The following is a 12,099-nucleotide window of genomic DNA, read 5'->3' as shown; positions in this document are numbered from 1 at the left end:
TAAATACCGAATCTTAACGATTCGGTATTTTCCGATTCTGTAATACCTACATCCCCCCCCCTCTATTTTACCACTTCTTAAATACCGAATCGGTAAAATTCGGTATTTAAGAAGTGGTAAAATGAATTTACCTACATCTAGGCCCAGATCCTATTTCCCACAACGAACCTCTGCCCAACTAGAAGGAGAAGAAGAAGCTGGAAGGACTGGCCTGCTGTCTGCCTTGCTGAGGAAGGAGAGGAGAAGACTTACTAAAAAGACTTTTCTGACTTGTGCTTGAAACTTTCTCCAAGGGCTTGACTAAGCTTGCCCCCTGAACGGAACCCCAGGACCCGTGGGTTCCTTGTGCCTTCGCTCGCCTTGTACTGCGAGCCGTGTGTGCCTCCCGCTGGAGCTGAGACTGCGCCCCCCCATCACCCGCTCCTAGGGCTGTGGCACTCAGGAGCTCGCCTGCCCTTTACCCATGAGAGCCTCGCTCCTTGGAGTCGCTCTCTGCCCCCGGGTCAGGCTGCCTGCTCCTCTGCCCCTGCCTGCCATTAGGAGCGCACTGAAGCGTCCTCTTGCCCCTCCTGCCGGAATTCCTCTTCGGCCCGTGATCGCCGCTGGGACAGCCGCCCGTACGTAGGAACCTGCCCTGCTGCCCAGCTGCACCCCCCTTTGAGTCTTTACAGGCCGCGTCGCCCCCTTTGGGAGACCCCAGTACAGTCGGTACTGAGGTCGTGGGCCGCGCCTGCCTGTGCGCACACACCCGCTGCCTGCAAGGTCCGAAGCCACACTGGTGCCCCCAGGCACACCAGACCCCTACGAGCCTTCCCCCTTGCACTGAGGGACAACTGCCAACTTGCGGTGTCAGTGCGTCTAGGCACGAACTTGCACACACCGGGCTCGGGGCCCGCAACGTTTTATTTCCCCGTAGTGCTAAACTGTGTGCTTCTGCTGGGTTTAGAGAAACCCCATGCTGAGGATCGGAGTTACAATTGAACGCGTCCCCTTGTCCAACTGAAGCACCTGTGAGACGCGAGGCGCTTTGAGACCCGAAGCACCTTGGATCGGAAGTGCATTACCTTCCCTGTGCGCTTGGCCTGAGGCTCCTTTCATCACCTCCCTGCTCCTCACTGCAGCCAGGAGCCCCCACCTCCGGAAAAGGCCCTGGGTTTCCCGAGGCTCCTCTCATCGCCTCCCTGCTCCTCACTGCAGCCAGGAGCCCCCACCTCCGGAAAAGGCCCTGGGTTTCCCGAGGCTCCTCTCATCGCCTCCCTGCTCCTCACTGCAGCCAGGAGCCCCCACCTCCGGAAAAAGGCCCTGGGTTTCCCGAGGCTCCTCTCATCGCCTCCCTGCTCCTCACTGCAGCCAGGAGCCCCCACCTCCGGAAAAAGGCCCTGGGTTTCCCGAGGCTCCTCTCATCGCCTCCCTGCTCCTCACTGCAGCCAGGAGCGCCCACCTCCGGAAAAGGCCCTGGGTTTACCGAGGCTCCTCTCATCGCCTCCCTGCTCCTCACTGCAGCCAGGAGCCCCCATCTCCGGAAAAAGCCCTGGGTTTCCAGAGGCTCCTCTCATCGCCTCCCTGCTCCTCACTGTGTAGTGTGTTATCTAGGAAACCTGAATCGATATTCCTATTTCATGCCCTTGTCCGGCTATAATCAATAATATCCATACAACGGCATAATAATCATATCCATAATTCAGTCGTAGCACATGCTGTCACATTAAGCAAGGCTACTTCTCCGGCCCCCTAGTAAGCACACCGAGTTCTCTAAACAAAACCAAGCCTCCAGCAACCTGGGAAATCCCCCTTGCTATTGTTTTGATTTCGTCCTAGAACTCCTGTAAAGCACGGTAAGAACGGCCAGTTCTTAGTGACATCTTTATTGACGTCTTATGTCCAACCTTACGTCAAACCCGGCACCTTTCAGGTATAAATATACCAACGCTGCCTTAAGCAAACACACAGTGGTGAATCTGGAGCAGAGCAGCTATCTACTTCCGAGAGCCCAGCTGATGCGAGAGCCCACGGACGCTGCCCCTCCCTTTTGACACGCTGAGAAAGACGCTGTCTTTTCTCTTGCCGAGAAATCCAGCTCCGGCGTTTCCAGCCTACCCTTGCGGGTTGCTGGGATATCGAGTCCTGAGAGAGAGATACCAGATCTCCTGCTTTCTATTACCCAGGTACAGAGCTGACTAAACCCTTACAGAGAATTATTGAGCCAGATTCTTGGCAAAACAAACTTAACTTAAACTGCTACTTACTTACTCCCTCCCACGTATTAGGCTTAGGTCAGGTACACCGGGGTAGGCGTATTTAGAAGCACCAGTTGAGTACGATTAGTCAATGTATATATGTATGTATATATTTTATCTATTTTAAAGTATCATATGGCTAAGAAACCATATCAATGCTTTTACAGTATTATTTTATAATCCTGCTTTTACTGTACGCACTTTACTTTACTATAAGTATTGCAATTGTAGCAATTCATTTCTCTTGCATGAGGAAGGAGACTGCTCAATAAATAATACCTTTATTGAAAACGCCCGTCTCTCTTTTCTCTGCAATCTGGTGAAACTAAGTACGCACCTTTGACTGAGTGAAATAGCTGTCTTTTGTTTTCACACGACTCTAGAGATATACTCTTAATCAGGGAGAGCAAAGTTGTCATGTTTTATGGTTGTCAGAAACTAAATCCCTTCTTGTCTATCCAGGGAGGTTAAACTCCTCCTCGCTTATTCGAGAAAGTTTCTAGTGACCTCTGAGCTAGCTGGCAAAAACTTAAGTCTAATATAGTCAGTAGAGACCTAGTTAACCTCAGTCCTACGTCTACACTGCTGAATATATTATTCCAATGCGCAGAGCCTATTGGGACTATAGGAACTACACTACATGGCGCCCAACGTTTGGTAAGGCGATAAATCTAACGCAAGACGTTAGAGTAACTCAGTTGTGCGCTTTCACACAGACCCTTTCTCCCGTAAATACTCCAAAGACGTCTGGAGTGGGTCAAAGGTTAAAATCCGCCGGAACTTAGTAGGAAGAGATTTCTATGTATAGTTTTTGGTTTATTCAACGTTGAAGGATACAGTGTTCCAAAATATTGTGCACCTAATCTTTGTTTCCTTGAAAACCTGATCTGCAGCAAAAACCTTTCTGTCAGTAAAAATGTCAGAAAATGAAGAAGAAAGGGAGACAGCTAGAATAGCAGCTCAACTCCTAGAGGATGACACAAGTCTCCTACAGAGTGACCCGGATGCAATACTCATTCCGGTCAACATAAGAAAAACTATAACTCTTAAACTTATAGAAAATGGACTGACATCGAGAGGTGGTACAGTCATATTCGTAATTTAGGCACATGAATATCGGCAGACAGAGGTATTCTATTCATGGATAAACTTTCCAGCAGCAAACGCTGTCACACATGAATTCCACTATTACAAAATAGAGGAACCACCGGATGAGTACACCCCTTTCGAGGAGGTGGAAATCCCATTAAAATACCAAGAGCACCTGCTCTGGTTTAAAGGCGCCCTAAAACATAATAATCACATCACCAGGCTCGGTCCACTAGGTAGACCAGGAGCAACGTGGCCGGTTCTAGCCAGCTACACACCACATCCAGACATTGAAAAAATGTCAAGTGAAGAACTCTTAGTTAAAATAAAAGAATTAACACAGGCATATAGAGAGATGGTTCAATTGGCAACGGAGGATATAACATTCCTCCAGAAATTGAAAGAAACAGATATAGCAGAACAACCATTTGAACTTGCCAGAATCATAGAAAAATCCTATGAAGAACTAGGAAGAGATAGTTTGGGTGGGAAACCAGTAAAACCCCAACTAACTGAAAATCCTGAAAAAATATTTATTAAAAATAATTTAAACACTCCAAAAAAGAGCTGGGATGGAAATAAACAATCCACTCCCAAAGAAAAAAGATTCCAGTCCAGAGGAAGGTCTCCTCGGCGGAGAGAAAGATCTCCGGACCAAGGACACAAGTCTCCCCAGAGGGAGCCATCTGAGAAAAGATACAACCTTAGAAATAGGGATAATCTAAAGAAACCTGATAGATATCAAGATATTGATACACGTCCCTCTCGATCTTTTCAGACTTCCTCGCAGAAATCGGAAAGAAGAGGACGGTCAGAACGAAGGGAAGAGCACGTCAAGTCCAAAGACAAAGAACCTGCTCATCAAAGTAAAAAATTACAATTTCCAAGAAAGAAGGTAGCCAGCATTAAAATAGTCAAACATGCCGAGGATACTGAGGACACAGCTGAAAAACGGAGAGTGGGCCCAGACAGTGCTAGACAGCGCAGCAGAAGTGACCATAGCTCGCAAGATCCTGATGAATCATCTGGAGACAGTGGACACGAATGAATACATTCAAGTGGAAACTGCAGACAGCAGAGTTAGCAAACCTCATAAAATATACGAGATAACATTACGTATAGAGGGAGATAAGACTAGGAAAGTAAGGGGTCTATTTTGGGATAACCTTTCCAAAGGCTATGACATCCTTTTAGCTGAAAAAGACTGGCCACCAGAGTTTGTCAGGGAGTGCCCTCAAGGCGAAGAAATGATTATGCCTGCCTTCTCAAATCACACTCCAATTCATAAAAAATATACACTTGCAAGAAAGTGGGCAGTAGCCCAAGCTCCTGCATTATATAAAAATCATGTAGGATGGGATGAGGACTCTCCTCCTCACAAAATCCAGTTAAAATGTCAACCAACTGCACAAAGGCAGTACCCAATTAAGCAAGAAGCTAAAAAACAGGTCAGGGAGATTTTAGATCAACTTGAATACCAGGGGGTGATTGAAACATGCACCTCACAAATGAACAATCCTTTGTTTCCTGTCTCCAAGCCAGACGATTCATATCGTCTAGTTTTGGACTACAGACACCTTAACTCATGTTGCAAGACATTTGCAGTACAAAACTCACACAGTGCAGCACTAATGAATAACATCGTGCACAAAAAATACAAAACAACATTAGACATCTCTAATGGATTCTTTTGTCAAAACATTGCACCTGAAAGCAGGTATTTGACCGCTTTCTCAATAATGGGCTCGCAGAAAAATTCTGTCGACTCCCACAGGGGTTCAAGAACAGTCCAGGATTATTCTCAGCAAGAGTAACAGAGTTACTACAACTGTATGATGATGAGGCATTATCTTATGTCGATGACATCTATCTAACAGATGATGACTTCGATACTCACTTGAAAAGAGTGAACACCATAATACTTGGGTTCGCAGCAGAGGGTTACAAATTCAACTTTAAAAAATCACGAATTGCCCATCTAACTGTCCTGTTTTTAGGATATGAATTATCAAGGGAAGGCAAAAGCCTGGCAGACAATTTCTTAGAAAAATGCGCTGTAATCCAAGCACCAAAAACGCTGAAAAACTTACAATCAATTCTAGGTTTCCTGAATTTACATTCTTATCTTAATATCTTTATTTCGACTGCTGTAGCCATAAAAGATACATGCATAAAAACACCAAACATATCATTTTACACATATGTCACTAAAGCAATTAAAAGATTTTATCCATAGGTTACAAAATTCATTAAGAACATTTCTCAACGGCAGTACATACATAGATGCATAAACACAAAGATTTCATCACAATTAGCATCTAGTAAAAAAAAGTTTGTCAGAGGTTTAACTACTCAAAATAATTGGCCAAACTTCCTACGAGCAAAGTAAACTGAATAAAGAAATCTACTAATGCTAAAGACAATGAATTGTGAAGTATTGGTTTTAACAATTCTATATGCCAAAGAACAAGATCTTATTCCTAGCATGTTACACAGGGGTTTAATCCACCTTTTTCTTGCTCTGATGTAAGCTTGGCAAAAAAACAATATATGGACCTCATCCTCCATATGAAAGCCTGGACACATGATACACTTTCCCTGTGTAGGGTTGACCCCTTCCAGTTTTCTCTTAGACCAACGTTCAACGTTAGAGTTTATCATAAGATTCCCATACCTGAACTTCAGAAATAGAGACTTCGCAAGAGGAGGCTCTATTTCGTTTAGGAATACCTCAAAAAAAGGTTCATTTTTGAAGCCTAAAAAATTTTGGGTTAGGGAACCGATTCTATTACCATTTACCAACCGATTAGTGATGAAAGACCAGAAGGCTTGTTTCACCATAGATTTTGCATAAAACGGTTGCCTTTCGGGACACTCCCAAAGCTGAGACAGACACAGGATGGAAAACCATTTTTTAATATGTTTGAGCCATACAACAGAATGTAAACAATCAAGACCCAATATCTCCTGAAGGCCTTTCCTGTAATCAATCAGTTCGGGAGTGGACCATAATCTTACCCAGAACATTAATGGTCTTATAATTGTGTAATTATCAGTTCTTTTGAGGTTCAAGTAAAATTGAAGGGGAATCAGAGGTGTACTGGTGGGGACCCTAACAATTGATCTCATGAATTTATTATCCAGGCCGTAAAAACTGTCCATTGCCCAGGGCCCCCATATCTCAGCCCCATAGAGGGCAGCAGACTGTGTTTTGAATTTAAAAAGTTCAAGCGCAGGAGTCACACTTTTGCTTGAACTGGTGTTAAGTTTACTAATAATAGGTTTGACATTATGGGCATACGACACCTTGCTTTTCTCAATTTGGTCCTTCCAAGTTAGATTTGAATCTAACACCACCCCCAGATAAGAAAAATTGTCAACTATTTCTAGGGCTTGTCCGTCCAGACTTAACGTCCCCCTATCAGGCCTGCAGGGATTTAATGCCATGCACTTAGTTTTATTAACGTTTATCTCTAGGCCTTTCTTCACACAGTACACACTAAAGGAATTCAAAAGTGCCTGGAGACCTTTCTTAGTTTGGGATATCAGATGGTATCATCCGCGAAAAGTAACGCAGGCACTTTTTCCCCATTAAGTTTTGGTGAATCACTAATACAACTGTTCAAATGATCAGGGATATCGTTAACAAATAATGAAAATAAGGTGGGGGCCAGAACGCATCCTTGGCGTACACCTCGCTCTATGGGGATATCACGTGTCAATTGCCCATTTGGGCCCCACCTGATGTTAGCGTGATTCCTAGCATGTAACTCGACTATTTGAGCCAGGAGACAACCTGGTAGTCCAACTTCACTTAGAGACCTCCACAGCAGGTTACGGGGGACAAGGTCAAATGCCGCTCTCAGATCTACAAAGGCGACATACAAATGACCCTTCCTAATGAGAACATACTTCCAATATATACAACAGAATCTGAAGACCTGGTCCATTGTACTGATCTTGCCCCTAAACCCAGCTTGAAATTTGGTGAGTATTGTTTTTTCCTCAAGCCAATCATTTATTCGAAATAGTAGATGCTTAGAGTACAATTTTTGCAAGATGTCCATCAAACAAATCGGTCGATAGTTTGACGGTACAAACCTGCTGCCCTTTTTAAATATTAGGACAACTTCTGCAGCACGCCAACTATCTGGAAATTGACATTTGCTAGATAAAGCATTAAACAAGTGATTTATGTATGGGGCCCAGACTTCGATCTCGTGTTTATACAAGTCGTCTGGTATTTTATCAGGACCAGGGGCTTTGCTACTTTTCAATTCGGCTATTGCCCTTTCTGTTTCGCCAATTGAAAAATTCAGACACTCAATCGGTGGTGGGGACCAAGGAGTGTCATCAGATCCACTGTCATATTGTTTATAAAGGGATGTGAAGTGCGTCACCCAAGTCAATTCGTCTAAAAAGACATCCTTCACAACTCTACCTGCATGGGACCCATTGGCTATCAGCCTCCAAAACCCAACATTATCCTTTGATTTGGCCGCGGCCAGCATATCCGCCCAGTTTGACTCTTCCCATATCCTTTTTGAGGTCCTTTGGATATGCTTATATGTTTCCCTGGCAACTTTAACCTCATCCTTCGTTTTGTTTTTTAATGCAAACAGTAGCTCCCTCTTGGCTGATCTACATGAGTGATCATACCATAATTTACCATGACACCCCATCCTTACATTTTGTTGCTTTTTTCTTGGCAATTTTGTCAAACATGTTTTTAGCTCTTGGAAGTATGACTGATGTAATGCAATGAATTGATCATAATAATTGGGCGAAAGAGAGTAATCATCTAAAGACCCAAAGATTGTATCAAAGAGTGAATATACCTTTGCAAGTGTATTTCCGTGTGCTAGTACATGTGACCATTTCCATGCACGTCTATTGTTGCTAATATGTACCACGTCGCATAAGATGGGATTAGGAACCTCAGTGGCAGATGATAAGCAGGAGTCACTAAACAGGTTAACATCAACCGACAGTTCCAGTGGGTAATGGTCACTCTCACCCCTATTAACCACTACGAAATCGACCATATAGTGCCAAATGCTCAATGAAACAAATATAAAATCCAAGTTGCTTGTAATATCGGACCTTACAAAGGTGGGATGTTTTAAAAGGTCAGAGGGAAAGCGACCATTGCATGCCCTGAGACTATGATCAAACGTTAGTCTCACCAATTGTACGACCAGAGCCGAACAATTGACGAAGTTTGTGGTCTCAAGCTGAGGAATGTTATTCGCTTGGTCTTCATCCTCAAAGACATCAACAAGCCCCAAGACGGGTTCAAAGTTACAGTTAATGTCACCTCCCAAAATTACTGCGACATCACCAACCACCCTTTTTAGAAAAATATCCAGCAGATCAATAGTGGGGGAATTTTTGGAGTGTGCTGAGGGTCTATTGTAGACATTAATTATGTAACATTCTACCCCATTTATATTTGTAAGTTTTAGGGCCAGGATATCGGGTGAACCTGCTTCTATTACTTCGATCTTAGTCTTCAGTGTAATTTTAACCCATGTGATGAGACCCCCTGAAGGTCTACCCCTATTTGACTGGACAGCCCCAATGCCAAAGGTTTTATACCCTATCCTATGGGGTATGTCTATTGCCCAGGTTTCTTGCAAAAAACAGAAATCACAGGAATCAATATATTCAGCCCACTCTGGATCCCTCAAGTTTTTATTCACCCCCGCAATGTTCCAGGAAATTAAAAGCAATGATGGTTTTACCCCGTTACCAGGACAAATTGGAGTTGCAGTCTCCAATATGAGGGACTCTGGTCCTGTCACAGTATCTTGCAGTGTGGCTTCTACAGAGGACATTTCTAATCCGGATGCGGATGCCAAGACCACTACTCCATTGACGGCTCCATCAGCCAAACCTCCCAATTTATTCCCAGGGTTCCTTATGCTTGCTGCTCGAATGTAATTTTTTGCTGGGGCTTCCCCATTATTTCGGTGGTCATTACCCCCCTCTCCCTTTGCCCGCGTTGCCCTAATGTTGTCGAATTTGATGGAAGTACTTTCATCACAAGGTAAGTGTTCGGTGTCATAGAAATTAGTGGCACAATTTGACAAGGTTGTATGTCAATCAACTCCGTCTAAGCAACTAAACCTATTATAGGTAGGAACTCCATTCCACACATTGTGAAAGCCCTGCCTACCTAATTCAGTATCACGTCTATAATGGTGATTAATCATAGTCCAATTCCCTCCATGGTTAGTACGCCTCAGTGGGGGATAAAAGAATGTCAAAGGTCTTGCTTCAATGGAGGATGTGCCTGCATAATTATTCCATGTGCATATATGTTGGGCAGTGCGGGGATCCTCAAATGAAACAACAATGCAGTCACCCGAGATTGATTTATTTATGGGACCAATCCAGGGCACCCTTCTTACCATGAGAATTCTGCTTGGGACAGGCTTGTTTTCATTTAACCAATATATCACCTTGTTTTTCAATGACAGAAATGTTTCCTCGTGTTGGTTGTCTAGCTCGGGAAGCCCAGTTAGTACAATTACAAAAGAACTTGCGTCAGGTGGAAGATCTATAAATCCTCCCCTTGAGTTGTTACTAACATAGGATGTGTAGTGATTATGAGCTTTATTTATCAAGCTTTTCTGAACAGAGGGTACTTTTAAAATAGGTGTGGTATGTGCAGGAGGGTAAATATTGGCAACACTCGCTGTTTGGTTATTCGTGTTTGGTATGAAACCCTTACAGAAAGGTTTATTAACAGGCTTTCCTTTAGATGGAACCATGGGAGTTGCAACAGAAGTGTCAACAGCACTCACAATGTGGTCGATTACTTTTGGTACGTCCTTCTTAGAATCTTGTTTATTGAAGTAATTTATTTTTAAGGATACCAGGGGCATAGGGGCAAGTATATTGCTGGTGACTACATTGGAGCTCTGTAGCTCACTGCCACTTGGATGTAGACTTAGGCTGGACAGTGTGATAATACTTTTCTCCACCTCAAGGAGCTGGTTTTCAATACCAGATAACCTAACTTCCAGAGGTCTGAGAAGTTTCTTTAATGTTTCCCACACAATTTTCAAAAATTCCTCTTTGCCACCCTCTAAATCTACCAAAGGTGTGGTGATTTTCTCATCCCCGATAGCAGGGTGCACATCTATTTTATCTACATTCGACGCTTCCATTTTATCACCGTTGTTAAACAACTGCATAGTAGAAAGCGTCTGGTGAGACGTACTACTTGTGCCCCCTTGTGGCTTGGACCATGCAGTAAAACACTGGCTTTTTACCACTTTAGCCTTTTTCCTGGCATACACTGACTTTAATTGACGTTTTCTCTTTGGTATTAGCTTTACCTTAGTGTCACCCAGAGTGCTCTTGAACTCTTCATTCCCTTTAACATCCTCCAACAGTATGTCCACTTTAGAAGAGGTTTCAGGTAAAATACTATTGACTGTTTGTTGGGTAAGGTCAAGTGTATCATCAACAGAAATAACAATTTCTTCAGGAACAGAATGCACTTCGGCCGATATAATAATGGGTTTAGGGCCAGTAGAACGCTCGGGAGTTTTAGCTAGGGCAATGCTGCCTAGAGAAGATTTTTTACCTAATGCAAGATCTGAAGACAGTCTTCTAGCTGCCTCCAGCTCCAAGGACACTCTATGCTGGAGTTTGTTAATCTCAATGTCAATGTTTGTATTAGTCCTTGTAATAAAGTCATCCAGTGTTCCTGTAGCCTTTTTTGCATTTTTGGCCCTGTTTCGAGTTTCGCGTGAAGACATCGTTTACACAGCGGCCCAGTTCGGGAGTATACGATGGATGCAATTACCTGAGCTATGAGGTGCAACCACACGGCCAAGAGGGGTGGCCCGGTCCGGTCTTGCTCGGTCTGTAACGGGCTAAAACGGGCCCGCCCTTGTCCCGGGCTTCTCCCGGTCGCTCCCGCGCAGCGGGTCTGTATGATTGTATTTATGTGAGGGTTGTGAGAGGGGCGGAGCATGCAGGGAGAGCGGCCCAGGTGCTTCCAATTAGGTCTGGCGGGCGCTCCTGGGACTTGGAGTCCTGCGCCCGAACTCGCTCGCAGCCCTGCACGCGCCCCCAGTCCCTGCCTCCAGGAGAGGTCGCTGTGCCTCGGATGCTGGTTTTGCCAAGAGCGACGAGATGGAGTGTGCCCACACACGAAGCGGGTTCCGCGAGCAGTAAAGTCAAGGGCGGTGAAAGGAATCTGCAACGCTGTTCCTCAATTCAGGTAAAAAGTGACCCAACGAAAATCCAGGGGCAAGTGCTCTTAAGGTCAGCTGGTGGGGCGGAGCATGCAGGGAGAGCGGCCCAGGTGCTTCCAATTGGGTCTGGCGGGCGCTCCTGGGACTTGGAGTCCTGCGCCCGCACTCGCTCGCAGCCCTGCACGCGCCCTCAGTCCCTGCCTCCAGGAGAGGTCGCTGTGCCTCGGATGCTGGTTTTGCCAAGAGCGACGAGATGGAGTGTGCCCACACACGAAGCGGGACCCGCGAAGCGGGTTCCGCGAGCAGTAAAGTCAAGGGCGGTGAAAGGAATCTGCAACGCTGTTCCTCAATTCAGGTAAAAAGTGACCCAACGAAAATCCAGGGGAAAGTGCTCTTAAGGTCAGCTGGTGGGGCGGAGCATGCAGGGAGAGCGGCCCAGGTGCTTCCAATTGGGTCTGGCGGGCGCTCCTGGGACTTGGAGTCCTGCGCCCGCACTCGCTCGCAGCCCTGCACGCGCCCTCAGTCCCTGCCTCCAGGAGAGGTCGCTGTGCCTCGGATGC

At 45.2% G+C, this 12,099-nt stretch overlaps 1 protein-coding gene across 1 annotated transcript in view; it reads right to left on the bottom strand.

Annotated features, from left to right (window-relative positions):
- The window catches only part of AGBL2 (AGBL carboxypeptidase 2), a 350,584-nt gene extending 339,486 nt beyond the window's left edge, over positions 1 to 11,098 (bottom strand). The window contains exons 1-2 of the mRNA XM_078684573.1: positions 10,063 to 11,098; positions 6,001 to 6,082 (exon numbers count right to left, since the gene is read on the bottom strand). Of these exons, the coding sequence (XP_078540699.1) occupies positions 6,001 to 6,082; positions 10,063 to 11,098 (1,118 nt within the window). The remainder of the gene's footprint in view (positions 1 to 6,000; positions 6,083 to 10,062) is intronic.
- Between the last annotated feature and the right edge of the window lie 1,001 nt (positions 11,099 to 12,099).

This window comes from Lissotriton helveticus, chromosome 3_2 (genome assembly GCF_964261635.1).
Source record: "Lissotriton helveticus chromosome 3_2, aLisHel1.1, whole genome shotgun sequence".
Classification (NCBI taxonomy): Eukaryota; Metazoa; Chordata; class Amphibia; order Caudata; family Salamandridae; genus Lissotriton; species Lissotriton helveticus.
The sequence above is the reverse complement of the archived record's forward strand: the minus strand, read 5'-3'. Positions and strand labels throughout refer to the sequence as shown.